The following is an 18,005-nucleotide window of genomic DNA, read 5'->3' as shown; positions in this document are numbered from 1 at the left end:
AATACCTGTACTTGGCTGGAAGTCCAAGAAGAGTTTATTCTTTAAATTTTCCAGTTAATTCTGCGATGGTATGTCCACAGGAACTATCAACTTTCAAAATGGGCAATACATACAAAAGTCATGTCAAAAAGTCTTACCTTTAAATTGCTTACGTAATTTGACTAATTCATTCATCCATTTCAAAACCTTTGGATTTGCTACTTTGTCACTGTGGGATGGCTGGAAGAAAACCAAGAACCTCAAAATATCATTACAGAAACTTCCTGCCAAATCTTTTAAAATTAACTTAATATTTTTAACTGGTTTCAGTATGACTGCAACGGAAGTTAACTTTTCAGTGACCTTGAAAGCTGAAATCGAAAAGTTCATGGAGAAGCCCATAGAATAACATGCCTTAAATTTTTCACTTTAATACTGTGTATACTTACGGTCAATATTTTGTACTTTCAAAATATTACAGTTGGCATTTATTTTTAAAATAATAAACAAATTTATGCTATATCCCAAGACAAGAGACCTAATCATGCAAATCAACCAGAGTGTGCAACAGAATGCTAAGGGAATGCTACTCCAGATGTTCCAACTTTCAAACTGGGTAGACAAACATCTGGGCAGCAATTGCCCTTTATCTATAGGTCCAGAGAAAATCATCAAGAGACAATACCCCCAGTACTGTTTGCCAGACCTTGTAAGTAGTTATTGCCACCTTTCCCTAAATTTAACAGTAGTTCAAAAGGTACCAATTATAGGTTTCTCCCGCTATCCGAAAGTAGAGCGTTCCTATGAAACCTTTCGTAGGCCGAAATGGCGTAAAACGAAGAAGCAATTACCATTAATTTATATGAGAAAAATTTTTGAGCGTTCCCAGACCCGAAAAATAACCTACCAAATAACACATTAAACCTAAAACAACACTAACATACAGTAAAAGCAGGAATGATATGATAATACACAGCCTATATAGTGTAGAAATAATTGCCCTTTATCTATAGGTCCAGAGAAACTTACCAGAATCAGGAAGACAGCAAGCACACTGGAAGGTTTGCACATTTTTCTATCATACAGTTCTTTGTAAGCACTCAAAACATCCTGCAAACCTGCCCTAAACCTATGTGCCCTTTCAAAATTAAAGTCATATTTTTCTGCAATCATTGCAGCACCGTCAATCGTAGCGAAAATCTCTCACAGTTCAAAGCTCGGGCGGCTTGATGCTGAGATGCTGAGTGTAGTTCCCGGGGCTACTGTCGCTGCTCAGGGTGTGCGCTGCCTCTATAATGGCTCACTGCAAAACAAACGCTGAACACTATTTTCACTTTTCGCCTTTTTTCGTAAAAGTGAAAATCCCCTGGATTTCTTTCGGTTAGCGAAAACAGGTACTAACGTAGGTCTTTCGTAAAAGTGAAGTGGCGTAAAGCGAACTTTCGAAAAGTGGGGATACCTGTATTTACAAAATATCCAGATAATTTATATACAGTGCCTATAAAAAGTATTCACCCCCACTCCCCAGAAATTTCATATTTTATTGCTTTACAGCACTGAATCAAAGTGGATTTAATCTGGCTTTTTTTTTTAATACTGATCAACGGAAAAAGACTCTCTCATATCAAAGTGAAAACAGATCTCTACAAAGTGATCCAAATTAATTACAAAAATAAAACACAAAATAATGGATTGCATAACTATTCACTCCCTTTAATATGGCACACCAAAACATTACTGGTGCAACCAATTGGTTTTAGGAGTCACATAATTAGTTAAATAGAGATCACCTGTGTGCAGTCAAAATGTTTCAATTTATAGTTGTAAAAATACACCTGTATCTGGAATGTCCAACTGCTGGTGAGTCAGCACTCAGGCAAAAACTACACCATGAGGACAAAAGAACACTCCAAGCAACTCCGCAAAAAGGTTATTGAAAAGCACAAGGCAGGAGATAGATACAAGAAAATTTCCAAGTCACTGAATATCCCTTGGAGTACAGTTAAGTCCATCAAGAAATAGAAAGAATATGGTACAGCTGTAAATCTGCCTGGAGCAGGCAGTCTTCAAAAACTGAGTGACCGTACAAGAAGGGGACTAGCAAGGGAGGCCACCAAGAGATCTATGACAATTCTGCAGGAGTGACAAGCTTCAGTGGCTGAGATGGGAGAGACTGTGTGTACAACAACTGTTGCCCAGGTGCTTCACCAGTCACAGCTTTATGGGAGAGGGGCAAAGAGAAAGCCACTGTTGAAAAAAAACTCACATGAAATCTCGGCTGAAGTTTGCTTGAAGGCATGTGGGAGACTCTGAAGTCAGCTGGAAGAAGATTCTATGGTCTAATCGAACAAAATTGAGCTTTTTAGCCATCAGACTAAGACCTATGTTTGGCGTAAACCAAACACCACACATCATCAAAATCGCACCATCCCTACTGTGAAGCATGGTGGTGGCTGCATCATACTGTGGCGATGCTTCACTGCAGCAGACCCTAGAAGGTCTGTGAAGGAAGAGGGCAAGTAAAATGAATACTTTATACTTATACTTTATACAGCAAAATACAGGGAAATCCTGGAGGAAAACTTGGTGCAGTCTGCAAGACAACTACAACTTGGGTGAAGATTTGGTTTCCAAAGGGCTGTTCACTCATGAGCCCCATGCAATCTGACAGAGCTCGAGCAGTTTTGAAAAGAAGAATGGGGAATAAGTGCAGTGTCCAGATGTGCAAAGCTGATGGAGACCTAGCCACACAGACTCAAGGCTGTAACTGCTGCCAAAGGTGCATCTACTAAATACTGACTTGAAGGGGGTAGTGATTATTCAATCAATTATGTGTTTAATCATTGTAATAAATTTAGCAATTTACAGAATTTGTGTTCACTTTGACATGAAAGAGACTGACTTTCTCTGTTGATCAGGGTCAAAAAAGCCAAATTAAATTCACTGTGATTCAATGCTGAGAGAGACACACACACACACACACACACACACACACACACACACACACACACACACACACAGAGACAGAGACAGAGAGAGAGAGAGAGAGAGACACACACACACAGACAGAAATACTTTTTATAGGCACTGTACCTGCTTGTGTTTTTTTAAAGTTTTGTATCCATTTTCATATGATTTCATTTCAAATTTTTGAGTCACTGGTCATTGCTAGGAAATGCATCTAAAGTCACTATATACAGGTAGGTTATTCCAAGGCAGAAACACCTCCCACAGTAGCCTGGGGTACATCTTGCCCGGTCCCGGTGACTTATCCAACTTCATGTTTTCCAAAAGCTCCTGCACATCCTCTTCCATAATATCCACATACTCAAGCTCTTCACTCTGCTGTAAGTCATCTCTACAATCGCCAAGATCCTTTTCATTAAGTACCTCTGCTATCTCCTCCTGTTCCATACACATTTCTCCACTGTCACACTTGATTGGTCCTATTCCCTCACTTCTTATCCTCTTGCTCTTAACATACAAACGTTTGTACTTGTAGAATGCCCTGGAATTTTCCTTAATCCTGTCCACCAAGGCATTCTCATGGCCCCTTCTGGCTCTCCTAATTTCTTTCTTGAGCTCCTTCCTGCTAGCCTTATAATTTTCCAGATCTTTATCATTATCTAGCTTTTTGAACCTTTCATAAACTCTTCTTGACTAGATTTACAACAGCCTTTATACACCACGGTTCCTGTACCTTACTATCCTTTCCCTGTCTCATTGGAACATACCTATGCAGAACTCCACGAAAATATCCCCTGAACATTTGCCACATTTCTTCCGTACATTTCCCTGAGAACATTTCCAATTTATGCTTCCAAGTTCTTGCCTGATAGCCTCTATTTCCCCTTGCTCTAATTAAACACTTTCCTAACTTGTCTGTTCCTATCCCTTTCCAATGCTATGGTAAGGGAGATAGAATTGTGATCACTATCTCCAAAATGCTCTCCCACTGAGAGATCTGACACCTGACCAGATTCATTTCCCAATACTAGATCAAGTACAGCCTCTCCTCTTGTAGGCTTATCTACGTTTGTACATATTGTGTCAAGAAACCTTCTTGAACACACCTAACAAACTCCACCCCATCTAAACCCCTTGCTCTAGGAACATGCCAATTGATATTTGGGAAATCTAAAATCTCCCACCACAACAACCCTGCTATTATTGCACTTTTCCAGAATCTGTCTCCCTATCTGCTCCTCGATGTCCCTGTCACTATTGGGTGGTCTATAAAAGACACCCAATAGAATTATTGACCCCCTCCTGTTCCTAACTTCCACCCACACAGACTCCATAGACAATTCCTTCATGTCTTCCTCCTTTTCTATGGCTGTAACACTATCTCTGATTAACAGTGCCACACCCCCACCTCTTTAGTCCTTTCTGAAACATCTAAAGCCTGGCACTCGAAGTAACCATTCCTGTCCCTGAGCCATCCAAGTTTCTGTAATGGCCACAACACCATAGCTCCAAGTACTGATCCACGCTCTAAATTCATCCGCTTTGTTCATAATACTCCCTGCAGTAAAATAGGCACATCTCAAAGCATTGGTCTGAGCGCGACCTTCTTGATCACCTGCTTATCCTCCCTCTCACGCTGACTCCAAACTTTCTTTATTTGTGAGCCAACCACCTGTTCATCTTGTCACTTCAGTTTGGTTCCCACCACCCAGCAATCCTAGATTAAACTCCCCCAATGGCCTTAGCAAAGCTTCCCGCCAGGATATTGGTCCCCCTGGGATTCATGTGTAACACATCCTTTTTGTACAGGTCATTCCTGCCCCAAAAAGAGGTCCCAATGATCCAGAAATCTGAATCCCTGCCCCATCCTCCAATCCCTCAGCCGCGCACTTATCCGCCACCTCACTCTTTTCCTATACTCACTGTCGCATGGCATAGGCAGTAACTACCTTTGTGGTCCTGCTCCTAAATCCCTGTAGTCTGCTTTCAGGACCTCCTCCCTTTTCCTGCCTATGTCATTGGTACCAATATGTACCAAGACTTCTGGCTGTTCTTCTTCCCGGACCCTGGCACCTGGGAGGCAAACTACCATCCATGCTTCTTTCCTGCGTCCACAGAATCGCCTGTCTGACCCGCGAACTATAGAGTCCCTATCACTGCTGCCATCCTCTTCCTTTCTCTACCCTTCTGAGCCACAAGACCAGACACTGATGCTTCCCCCTGATAGGCTGTCCCACCCCTCAAACAATACTCAAGCAGGAGTACTTATTGTCAAGGGGTACAGCCACAGGGGTGCTCTCCAGCCTCTGACTCCTGCCCTTCCATCTCCTGACTGTTACCCACTTATCTGTCTCCCCAGGCCCCAGTGTGACTACCTGCCTATAGCTCCTATCTATCACCTCCTCACTCTCCCTGACCAGACGAAGGTCATCGAGCTGCATCTCCAGTTCCCTAACATGGTCCCCAAGGAGCTACAGCTCAACACACCTGGTGCAGATGTAGCCATCCAGGAGGCTGGGAGTCTCCCGGACCTCCCACATCTGACACTGAGCACAGAAAACTGGCCTCACACACAACTTAAACATAGAAAATAGGAGTAGGCCATTCAGCCCTTGAGCCCACACTGCCATTCAGTATGATTATGGCTGATCATCCAACTCAGAACCCTGTACCTGCCTTCTCTACATACCCCCTGATCCCTTTAGCCACAACGGCCATATCTAACTCCCTCTTAAATATAGCCAATGAACTGGCCTCAACTGTTTCCTGTGGCAGAGAATTCCACAGATTCACCACTCTCTGTGTGAAGAAGTTTTTCCTCATCTCGGTCCTAAAAGGCTTCCCCTTTATCCTCAAACTGTGACCCCTCGTTCTGGACTTCCCCAACATCAGGAACAATCTTCCTGCATCTAGCCTGTCCAATCCCTTTAGAATTTTATATTTTTCAATAAGATCCCCCCTTCAATCTTCTAAATTCCAGACAGTATAAGCCCAGTCGATCCAGTCTTTCATCATATGAAAGTCCTGCCATCCCAGGAATCAATCTGGTGAACCTTCTTTGTACTCCCTCTATGGCAAGAATGTCTTTCCTCAGATTAGGGGACCAAAACTGCACACAATACTCGAGGTGTGGTCTCACCAAGGCCTTGTACAACTGCAGTAGTACCTCCCTGCTCCTGTACTCGAATCCTCTTGCCATGAATGCCAGCATACCATTCGCCTTTTTCACTGCCTGCTGTACCTGCATGCCCACTTTCAATGACTGGTGTACAATGACACCTGGGTCTCGTTGCACCTCCCCTTTTCCTAATCGGCCACCATTCAGATAATAATCTGTTTTCCTGTTCTTGCCACCAAAGTGGATAACCTCACATTTATCCACATTAAATTGCATCTGCCATGAACTTGCCCACTCACCTAACCTATCCAAGTCACCCTGCATCCTCTTAGCATCCTCCTCACAGCTAACACTGCCGCCCAGCTTCGTGTCATACGCAAACTTGGAGATGCTGCATTTAATTCCTTTATCTAAGTCATTAATATATATTGTAAACAACTGGGGTCCCAGCACTGAGCCTTGCGGTACCCCACTAGTCACTGCCTGCCATTCTGAAAAGGTCCAGTTTATTCCCACTCTTTGCCTCCTGTCTGCCAACCAATTCTCTATCCACATCAATACCTTACCCCCAATACCGTGTGCTTTAAGTCTGCACTCTAATCTCCCGTGTGGGACTTTGTCAAAAGCCTTTTGAAAATCCAAATATATCACATCCACTGATTCTCCCCTATCCACTCTACTAGTTACATCCTCAAAAAATTCTATGAGATTCATCAGACATGATTTTCCTTTCACAAATCCATGCTGACTTTGTCCAATGATTTCACCACTTTCCAAATGTGCTGTTATCACATCTTTGATAACTGACTCTAGCATTTTCCCCACCACCGATTGCAGGCTAACCGTCTATAATTCCCCGGTTTCTCTCTCCCTCCTTTTTTTAAAAAGCGGGGTTACATTAGCCACCCTCCAATCCTCAGGAACTAGTCCAGAATCTAAAGAGTTTTGAAAAATTATCACTAATGCATCCACTATTTCTTGGGCTACTTCCTTAAGCACTCTGGGATGCAGGCCATCTGGCCCGGGGGATTTATCTGCCTTTAATCCCTTCAATTTACCTAACACCACTTCCCTACTAACACGTATTTCCCTCAATTCCTCCATCTCACTAGACCCTCGGTCCCCTATTTCCGGAAGATTATTTATGTCCTCCTTAGTGAAGACAACCAAAGTAGTTATTCAATTGGTCTGCCATGTCCTTGCTCCCCATGATCAATTCACCTGTTTCTGACTGCAAGGGACCTACGTTTGTCTTAACCAATCTTTTTCTTTTCACATACCTATAAAAGCTTTTACAGTCAGTTTTTAATGTTCCCCGCCAGCTTTCTCTCATCATCTTTTTTCCCTTTCCTAATTAAGCCCTTTGTCCTCCTCTGCTGGACTCTGAATTTCTCCCAGTCCTCAGGTGTGCCGCTTTTTCTGGCTAATTTGTATGTTTCTTCTTTGGAATTGATACTATCCCTAATTTCCCTCGTCAGCCACGGGTGCACTACCTTCCCTGGTTTATTCTTTTGCCAAACTGCGATGAACAACTGTTGTAGTTTAAATGCTTCCCATTGCACATCCACCGTCAACCCTTAATAAGTATCATTTGCCAGTGTATCTTAGCTAATTCACGTCTCATACCTTCAAAGTTACCCTTTAAGTTCAGAACCTTTATTTCTGAATTAACTATGTCACTCTCCATCTTAAAGTAGAATTCCACCATATTATGGTCACTCTTACCCAAGGGGCCTTGCACGACAAGATTGCTAATTAACCCTTCCTCATTGCTCAATACTCAGTCTAGAATGGTCTGCTCTCTAGTTGGGTCCTCAACATGTTGGTTCAGAAAACCATCCCACATATATTCCAAGAAATCCTCTTCCTCAGCACCCTTACCAATTTGGTTCACCCAATCTATATGTAGATTGAAGTCACCCATTATAACTGCTGTTCCTTTATTGCACGCATTTCTAATTTCCTGTTTAATGCCATCCCCAACCTCACTACTACTGTTAGGTGCCCGGTACACAACTCCCACCAGCGTTTTCACACGGTAGGCTTATTCAGAAAGTTAGAAGGCATGGGATCCAGGGAAGTTTGGCCAGGTGGATTCAGAATTGGTTTGCCTGCAGAAGGCAGAGGGTGGTGGTGGAGGGAGTACATTCAGATTGGAGGATTGTGACTAGTGGTGTCCCACAAGGATCTGTTCTGGGACCTCTACTTTTCGTGATTTTTATTAACGACCTGGATGTGGGGATAAAAGGGTGGGTTGGCAAGTTTGCAGACAACACAAAGGTTGGTGGTGTTGTAGATAGTGTAGAGGATTGTCAAAGATTGCAGAGACATTGATAGGATGCAGAAGTGGGCTGAGAAGTGGCAGATGGAGTTCAACCCAGAGAAGTGTGAGGTGGTACACTTTGGAAGGACAAACTCCAAGGCAGAGTACAAAGTAAATGGCAGGATACTTGGTAGTGTGGAGGAGCAGAGGGATCTTGGGGTACATGTCCACAGATCCCTGAAAGTTGCCTCACAGGTGGATAGGGTAGTGAAGAAAGCTTATAGGGGGTTAGCTTTCATAAGTCAAGGGATAGAGTTTAAGAGTTGCGATGTAATGATGCAGCTCTATAAAACTCTGGTTAGGCCACACTTGGAGTACTGTGTCCAGTTCTGGTCACCTCACTATAGGAAGGATGTGGAAGCATTGGAAAGGGTACAGAGGAGATTTACCACGATGTTGCCTGGTTTAGAAAGTACGCATTATGATCAGAGATTAAGGGAGCTAGGGCTTTACTCTTTGGAGAGAAGGATGAGAGGAAACATGATAGAGGTGTACAAGATAATAAGAGGAATAGATAGAGTGGATAGCCAGCGCCTCTTCCCCAGGGCACCACTGCTCAATACAAGAGGACATGGCTTTAAGGTAAGGGGTGGGAAGTTCAAGGGGGATATTAGAGGAAGGTTTTTTTTACTCAGAGAGTGGTTGGTGCGTGGAATGCACTGCCTGAGTCAGTGGTGGAGGCAGATACACCAGTGAAGTTTAAGAGACTACTGGACAGGTATATGGAGGAATTTAAGGTGGAGGCTTATATGGGAGGCAGGGTTTGAGGGTCGGCACAACATTGTGGGCCGAAGGGCCTGTACTGTGCTGTACTATTCTATGTTCTATCCCTCCTGAATATTGAATATCCCTGAATGTTGAGCTCCCATCCTTGGTCACCCTGGAGCCATGTCTCTGTGATCCCAACTATATCATATTCATTAATAACTATCTGCACATTCAATTCATCCACCTTGTTACGAATGCCCCTTGCATTGGGACACAAAGCCTTCAGGCTTGCTTTTACAACACTCTTAGCCCTTATACAACTATGTTGAAAAGTGGCCCTTTTTGATTTTTGCCCTGGATTTGACTGCCTGCCACTTTCACTTTTCACCTTACTACTTTTTGCTTCTACCCTCATTTTACCCCCTCTGTCTCTCTGCACTTGTTCCCATTCCCCTGCCACATTAGTTTAAACCCTCCTGAAGAACAGTAGCAAACGCTCCCCCGAGGACATTGGTTCCAGTCCAGCCCAGGTGCAGACCGTCCTGTTTGTACCGGTCCCAACTCCTCCAGAACTGGTTTCAATGCCTCAGAAATTTGAATTCCTCCCCCTTGCACCATTTTTCAAGCCACGTATTCATCTGATATATCCTCCTATTTCTACTCTGACTAGCACATGGCACTGGTAGTAATCCAGAGATTATTACCTCTGTGGTCCTACTTTTTAGTTTATCTCCTAACTCCCTAAATTCGCCTTGTAGGACCTCATCCCGTTTTTTACCTATATTGTTGGTACCTATGTGCAACACTACTTCTTGTCTATATTCTACTCAAGCAACCTACCTTGCCTCGACCCATAATTGCCTAAACCCCGTTGAGCCAAAGCCTTCCTACTCTATCTCCCTCTACTCCGTCACCCAGAATACTTTACTGGAATATTTTACCTCAGAATATTTTCAGTTGAATCAAGCAACTGAGAAGAAGGGAGTGAAGAAATCGGGTAGAAAAAGTCTTTTTTTTTTAAAAACACTGCTTGGGGAGAAGGGTCTGCACTGTGCAGGCGCGTGATGTAGCACGCCAAGGTTTAAAAACAGACCGCCATATACAGTGGCCATCATCGGAGTGGACTGAGTCAGAGTGGGACGGCTTTGACTCAACAGGCTTCGGTGAGAACAAGCAGAGGCCAGGGTAGGTTCCGGTAAGTTTTTTGTTCAGATTGTTTAGAGTAGAGAGAATGCCAGGCAGGATGTTGGAATGCTCCTCTTACAGGATGTGGGAAGTCAGGGAGACCTCCAGTCTCCCTGACATCGATTACCTGCAAGAAGTGCATCCAGCTGCAGCTCCTAACAAACCGCTTTAGGGAACTGGAGCAGGAGCTAGATGACCTGCAGATCATTCGGGAGAATGAGGAGATTATAGATAGTAGCTACAGGGAGGTAGTTACGCCAAAGGAGCAGAGGACAGGAAATTGGGTCACTGTCAGGCGAGGGAAGAGGAAAGGGCAGTCAGAGCAGGGTTCCCCTGTGGCCATTCCCCTCAACAACAAGTATACTGCATTGGATACTGTTGGGGGGGATGACTTACCTGGGACAAGCTGCAGTAGCTGGATCTCTGGCACTGAGTCTGGCTCTGCAGTGCAGAAAGGAAGATGGAAAAAGAGGACAGCGGTAGTGATAGGGGACTCGATAGTTAGAGGTGCAGATAGGAGGTTCTGTGGTCGTGACAGCGAATCCAGGATGGTTTGTTGCCTCCCGGGTGCCAGGGTTAAGGATGTCTCTGATCGCTTGCATGATATTCTGAAGTGGGAGGGTGATCAGCCAGATGTCGTGGTGCACATCGGTACCAATGACATAGCAAGGAAGAGTGAGGAGGTCCTGGAGAGTGAGTATAGAGAGCTTGGTAGGAAGTTGAAAAGCAGGACCTCAAGGGTGGTAATCTCAGGATTGCTACCTGTGCTACGTGCCAGTGAGGGTAAGAATAGGATGCTCTGGAAGACGAACAAGTGGCTGAGGAACTAGTGTAGGGGGCAGGGTTTCAGACTTCAGGATCATTGGGACCTCTTCTGGGGCAGTTAGGACCTGTACAAGAGAGACGGGTTATACTTGAACTACAAGGGGACCAATATCCTTTCAAGGAGGTTTGTTAGTGCTATTGGGGAGGTTTTAAACTAGATTTGCAAGGGGATGGGAACCAGAGTGCCAGAGCTGACAGTGTAGCTGGGGTGAAAATAAATGATGTTAAAAGTTCAAGCAAATCCACTAATAGAAAGGTTGTGACTGGTGATAAAAAATCTTCTGAGCTGTATATATTTCAATACTAGGAGTATTGCGGGGAAGGCGGATGAGTTGAGGGCATGGATTGACGCGTGGAATTATGACGTTATAGCAATTAGTGAAACTTGGCTACAGGAGGGGCAGAACTGGCAGCTTAATATTCCAGGGTTCTGATGTTTCAGATGTGATCGAGGCAGAGGAATGAAAGGTGGGGGAGTAGCATTGCTTGTTAGGGAAAATATTACAGCAGTGCTCAGGCAGGACAGATTAGAGGGCTTGTCTACTGAGTCCTTATGGGTGGAGCTGAGAAACAGGAAAGGTATGGCCACATTAGTGGGATTGTATTACAGACCACCCAATAGTCAACGAGAATTGGAAGAGCAAATCTGCAGAGAGATAGCAGGCAACTGCAGGAAACAAAGTTGTGGTGGTAGGGGATTTTAATTTTCCATATGTTGATTGGGACTCCCATACTGTTAGGGGTCTAGATGGCTTAGAGTTTGTAAAATGTGTTCAGGAAAGTTTTCTAAATCAATACATAGAGGGACCAACTAGAGGGGATGCAATATTGGATCTCCTGTTAGGAAACAAGTTAGGACAAGTGTAGGGGAGCACTTTGGTTCCAGTGATCATAACACCATTAGTTTCATCTTGATCATGGACAAGGATAGGTCTGGTCCTAGGGTTGAGGTTCTGAACTGGAAGAAGGCCAAATTTGAAGAAATGAGAAAGGATCTAAAAAGCGTGGATTGGGACAGGTTGTTCTCTGGCAAAGATGTAGGTGGAAAGCCTTCAAAGGAGAAATTTTGAGAGTGCAGAGTTTGTATGTTACTGTCAGGATTAAAGGCAAAGTGAATAGGAATAAGGAATCTTGATTCTCAAGGGATATTCCAACTCTGATAAAGAAGAAGAGGGAGTTGTATGACATGTATAGGAAACAGGGGGTAAATAAGGTGCTTGAGGAGTATAAGAAGTGCAAGAAAATACTTAAGAAAGAAATCAGGAGGGCTAAAAGAAGACATGAAGTTGCCTTGGCAGTCAAAGTGAAGGATAATCCAAAAAGCTTTTACAGGTCTATTAAGAGCAAAAGGATTGTAAGGGATAAAATTGGTCCTCTTGAAGATCAGAATGGTCGGCTATGTGCGGAGCCAAAGGAAGTGGGGGAGATCTTAAATAGGTTTTTTGCGTCTGTATTTACTAAGGAAACTGGCATGAAGTCTATGGAATTAAGGGAAACAAGTAGTGAGATCATGGAAACTGTACAGATTGAAAAGGAGGAGGTGCTTGCTGTCTTGAGGAAAATTAAAGTGGATAAATCCCCAGGACCTGACAGGGTGTTCCCTCGGACCTTGAAGGAGACTAGTGTTGAAATTGCAGGGGATCTGGCAGAAATATTTAAAATGTCACTGTCTATAGGTGAAGTGCAGGAGGATTGGAGAGTGGCTCATGTTGTTCCGTTGTTTAAAAAAGGATCGAAAAGTAATCCAGGAAACTATAGGCCAGTAAGCTTAACGTCAGTAGTAGGTAAGTTATTGGAGGGAGTACTAAGAGACAGAATCTACAAGCATTTGGATAGACAGGGACTTATTAGGGAGAGTCAACATGGCTTTGTGCATGGTAGGTCATGTTTGACCAATCTGTTGGAGTTTTTCGAGGAGGTTACCAGGAAAGTGGATGAAGGAAAGGCAGTGGATATTGTCTACATGGACTTTAGTAAGGCCTTTGACAAGGTCCCGCATGGGAGGTTAGTTAGGAAAATTCAGTCGCTAGGTATACATGGAGAGGTGGTAAATTGGATTAGACATTGGCTCAATGGAAGAAGCCAAAGAGCGGTAGTAGAGAAATGCTTCTCCGAGTGGAGGCCTGTGACTAATGGTGTGCCACAGGGATCAGTGCTGGGTCCATTGTTATTTGTCATCTATATCAATGATCTGGATGATAATGTGGTAAATTGGATCAGCAAGTTTGCTGATGATACAAAGATTGGAGGTGTAGTAGACAGTGAGGAAGGTTTTCAGAGCCTGCAGTGGGACTTGGACCAGCTGGAAAAATGGGCTGAAAAATGGCAGATGGAGTTTAATACAGACAAGTGTGAGGTATTGAACGTTGGAAGGACAAACCAAGGTAGAACATACAGGGTTAACGGTAAGGCACTGAGGAGTGCAGTAGAACAGAGGGATCTGGGAATACAGATACAAAATTCCCTAAAAGTGGCGTCATAGGTAGATAAGGTCGTAAAGAGAGCTTTTGGTACATTGGCCTTTATTAATTAAAGTATTGAGTATAAGAGCTGGAATGTTATGATGAGGTTGTATAAGGCATTGGTGAGGCCGAATCTGGAGTATTGTGTTCAGTTTTGGTCACCAAATTACAGGAAGGATATAAATAAGGTTGAAAGAGTGCAGAGAAGGTTTACAAGGATGTTGCGGGGACTTGAGAAACTCAGTTACAGAGAAAGGTTGAATAGGTTAGGACTTTATTCCCTGGAGCGTAGAAGAATGAGGGGAGATTTGATAGAGGTATATAAAATTATGATGGGTATAGATAGAGTGAATGCAAGCAGGCATTTCCACTGAGGCAAGGGGGGAAAAAAACCAGAGGACATGGGTTAAGGGTGAGGGGGGAAAAGTTTAAAGGGAACATTGGGGGGGGCTTCTTCACACAGAGAGTGGTGGGAGTATGGAATGAGCTGCCAGACGAGGTGGTAAATGCGGGTTCTTTTTTAACATTTAAGAATAAATTGGACAGATACATGGAAGGGAGGTGTATGGAGGGATATGGTCCGTGTGCAGGTCAGAGGGACTAGGCAGAAAATGGTACGGCACAGCCAAGAAGGGCCAAAAGGCCTGTTTCTGTGCTGTAGTTTTTCTATGGTTTCTATTCCACCAGAAATAGTTTTGCCTACTTGATCAACAGGTCTATTATTACAAACACAGATTCTTTTAAAAAAAAACACTAATTGCAATATCCAGCCCAAAAATAATTTTCACTTGACTTGAAAGAGTCTTTTTCTGTTGATCACTGTCAAAAAAAAGCCAAATTAAATCTAATGTTGTAAAACAGTAAGACCTGAAAATTTTGAAGGTGGGTGAATACCTTTTATAGGTACTTTATCTGTTATAAATTCCACTAACCACTCAACCATGCTAATATATTGCCCTCATAAGGTTTAATTCTGCTTAAAAAGCTTATATGTAACTTTATCACCCTCCTTCATTAAACTGCTCATTATAATCCTGGTTTAAACCCTGGAATTCAAGTTGAGGAATGAAATTACAGAGGCTGTCAAAGTTATAATTCAAAGCCACATGAATGTGTATGTATGATGATACTCCATGGATGAATAAAATTGCCTTCATTGGAAATTAAGTAAAAGTGAAAGGTTGCATTCTATCTCAGAGATTGCTAAAAAGATAACTGTAAAGACAGGCAATATATAAGTAGGCTTGCTGATGTGTAAACGTTCTGAGAATTTTCAGAGGAGATAGCTATACAATAAAATTAAATGCATTTTATGTGTTATGAGATACGTATTAACATACCTAGAAGTCCCACAGAAACAAATAGGGAAATAAATCCTTTACTGAGAAACAAACTTTACTAGCCTTATATCCAAAGTGGATAAATACAAAGACAATTTAAAATGCTGGATCTCTCTTCCTCTGTATCACTGCCACACCTTTAAAATATATCAGATTAATAATTTACTACCATATAATTTTCAGTGAAAAGTACAAAAGTAGTACATTTTAAATGTTTTGTAAATGGTATATGTAGAAAGCCTACTAAACATATCAACAAAAACAGCATGGACCAGAAAGTCCTCTTCCTCTTTACGAACAGGGCCCAAGGTAACTGCTATGTAATAGTAGATAGAAATAACCACCAGCAACCTTTGATAAAGACATAACTTATGACAAGTTCAATAACTCAAGAGTGAAAAGGTTTTTGATTTGCTCTTCCTAACATTTTCAATCCTTTCTCAATAATCCATCGCATCCTTTGACAATCCATCATATCCTTCCATATAAAGCATTCAAATGGAGGAATAAAACAAAATAGCAGCAGTAGGTACTTTGGCTCCTCAAACCTATCATTCAATAGGATCATGGTTGATCAGCCCGAGGCCTCATCTCTGCCAAAAACATCAAACCTCAATTCCCCAATCCTTCAAAAATTTAACTGATTCTTTAAATATCCCCAATGATCTAGCCCTATAACCTCCTGAGATAAAGAATTCCAGTAATTTACCACCCTGAGTTTCTAACTGTCTCAGCTTTAAATGAGTACCTCCAATTTTGAACTACTGAAACAATCTCACTCCTTTTGAGATGTTCCTATAACTGGAAACAGCTCAACATCTACCTTGCCATGCCCCCCCCCACCAAGCCTAACCACACACTGCGCAGCCACTTCGGTGGTGATGTCTGTTATCTGTCAAGTAGGGGACCATGCACAATCCTGATTTGATGGAGACAGATGTGAGAATACGGAGGAACATCTGGAAAACTTCTGAAGTGCCCACTTCGCTGCCACTGCTACTGTGTGGTAACTGGAATCTCTGGAACAGAAGGCCCAGAAATCCTCGGCTTTGCATGTTTCAGCGGCTGGGGCGAGGTCGAAGGCGCTCAGCAGAGGCTGGCACTCGGGAGGCTGTATCAGAGAGGGCAGTCGGAAGCTCGCAGTTTTCAGACGGATGGACAAGGTGTCGACTGTGGTCGGCTGCTTCCAAAGCATCGGCAAGTTGACAGTGCCTGGAGATTTATGGCAGGGAGTTTCTCCCTTTTGCTGCCACTATCAGGGACTTGGGAGTCCATCGACTTGGGGACTTTTGAGACTTTATTTACCTTCCTTATGGTTTGTTCTTCATCAAATTATGGTATTGCTTTGCACTGCTCTAACCATATGTTATAATTATGTGGTTCTGTCAGTGTTAGTCTTTGGTTTGTCCTGTTTTCTGTGATATCACTCCGGAGAAACATTGTATGATTTTTTAATGCATGTATGCATTTCTAAATGACAATAAAAGAGGACCGAGTGTTCTCATAATCTGATCTAATCTAATGCAGGTTTCAATATGTCCGCTCCTGACTCCATATCAAAATAATCTAATTTCTTTAAATGGTTGTGATAGCAGAAGCCTCACATTCCAGAAATTGGTTTAGTTACTTGCTTTTGATTGTTTCCAATGCCAATACATCTTTTCTTCAATAAGCTGACCAATATGATGCACAGTACTCCAGATGTGGTCTTTATACAATTATGATACTTATATATTTAAAAACTCCAACCCTCTTGCAATGAGAACAAATATACCACGTCTTCCAAACCACTTGCTATATCTGCCTGCTAACTTCCTGAAATTCATGCACTAGAATACCATAAACCCCATGTACTTAGTTTATCTGCACTCATAAAAACCTCATGAAAGAAACCAAAGGCAGGAATCATCTTGAAAATGTACCAAATGGCTCAATCTCCCTAGAATGAGTTCAGATATATGATTTAGAGTTGGACAGAGAGGTCTACCTATGGGAAAGGGACAAGATAAAATACTCGGCACCACCAAGTGCTAGTGGAATCTATTGCTTGGAAGAAGCCCACTGTTAGAAAGTTATTCTACACCCACTCTTTGGGAAGTCCAATCAATTGGCTGTACTTCTACGTCCAGTGTACAGGCAGTGACAAAGACCACAGCACCAATAGTGAGGAGCAAGAAGGAATGGTCAAGGGAGGTAGAAGAGCACTTACAGGATGGATTTGAGTGAGTGGACTGGACAGTATTCAGGGACTCATCTTTGAGTCAGAGTGAATACACCACAGTTGGCACTGACTTCATCAAAACCTCAGTAGGTGAGGGTGTGTCTTTGAGAACATATCAGACATACCCAAATCAAAGAGCCATGGACGAACCAGAAAATTCGAAGTTTGCTGAGGGCTAAATCTGTGGCATTCAAGACCGGTGATTCAGATTATACAAGTAGTCTAGGTACGACCTACGGAAGGCAATCTTAAGTGCGAGAAAAACAATTCCAATTGACAGAGACGGAATCTGATGCATGTTAGCTCTGACAGGGTTTGCAGGCCATTACTTCTAACAAAACCTAACATTATGAACCGCTGTGATGCTTCACTCCTAGATGAGCTCAATGCCTTTTATGCATGCTTTGAAAGGGAGAATAAAACTATATCTATGCAAATCCCTGCAGCATCCGGTAACATTGAATCTTTCTCTTAGCGGCCAATGTCAGAACGTCTTTCAAGAGGGTGAACCCTTGCAAGACATCAGACCCTGGTTTTCAGAGCCCTATCAGGTATAGCTGAAAACCTGTACCAACTAACTGGCTCGGGTGTTCAAGAACATCTTCAATCTCTGTTGCAGTCGGAGGTTCCTATCGGCTTCAAAAGAACACCAATCGTACCAGTGACCAAGAGCAGGGTGAGCTGCCTTAGTAACTATTTCCCATGGCACTCATATCTCCTGTGAAAAAGTGCTTTGAGAGGTTGGTCATGGCCAGAATCTAATCTTACCTAATCAAGGACCTGGACCTGCTGCAGATTGCCCATCACCACAATAGGTCTACAGTGGATGCAACATCACTGGCTCTCCACTTGGGCTTGAATCACCTGGACAATAGTA

The 18,005-nt window shown here is 42.9% G+C and overlaps 1 protein-coding gene across 1 annotated transcript in view; it reads right to left on the bottom strand.

Moving 5' to 3' along the window:
* LOC140200971 (protein FAM13B-like) overlaps positions 1–18,005 on the bottom strand; it is a gene marked incomplete at its 5' end in the record, with an annotated part of 150,514 nt that overhangs the window by 28,332 nt on the left and 104,177 nt on the right. The window contains one exon of the mRNA XM_072264611.1: positions 138–219. Coding sequence (XP_072120712.1) covers positions 138–219 — 82 coding nt within the window. The remainder of the gene's footprint in view (positions 1–137; positions 220–18,005) is intronic.

Source organism: Mobula birostris, chromosome 7 (assembly GCF_030028105.1).
Source record: "Mobula birostris isolate sMobBir1 chromosome 7, sMobBir1.hap1, whole genome shotgun sequence".
Classification (NCBI taxonomy): Eukaryota; Metazoa; Chordata; class Chondrichthyes; order Myliobatiformes; family Myliobatidae; genus Mobula; species Mobula birostris.
Note: the sequence above shows the minus strand (reverse complement) of the source record. Positions and strands in the feature narration are given on the sequence as shown.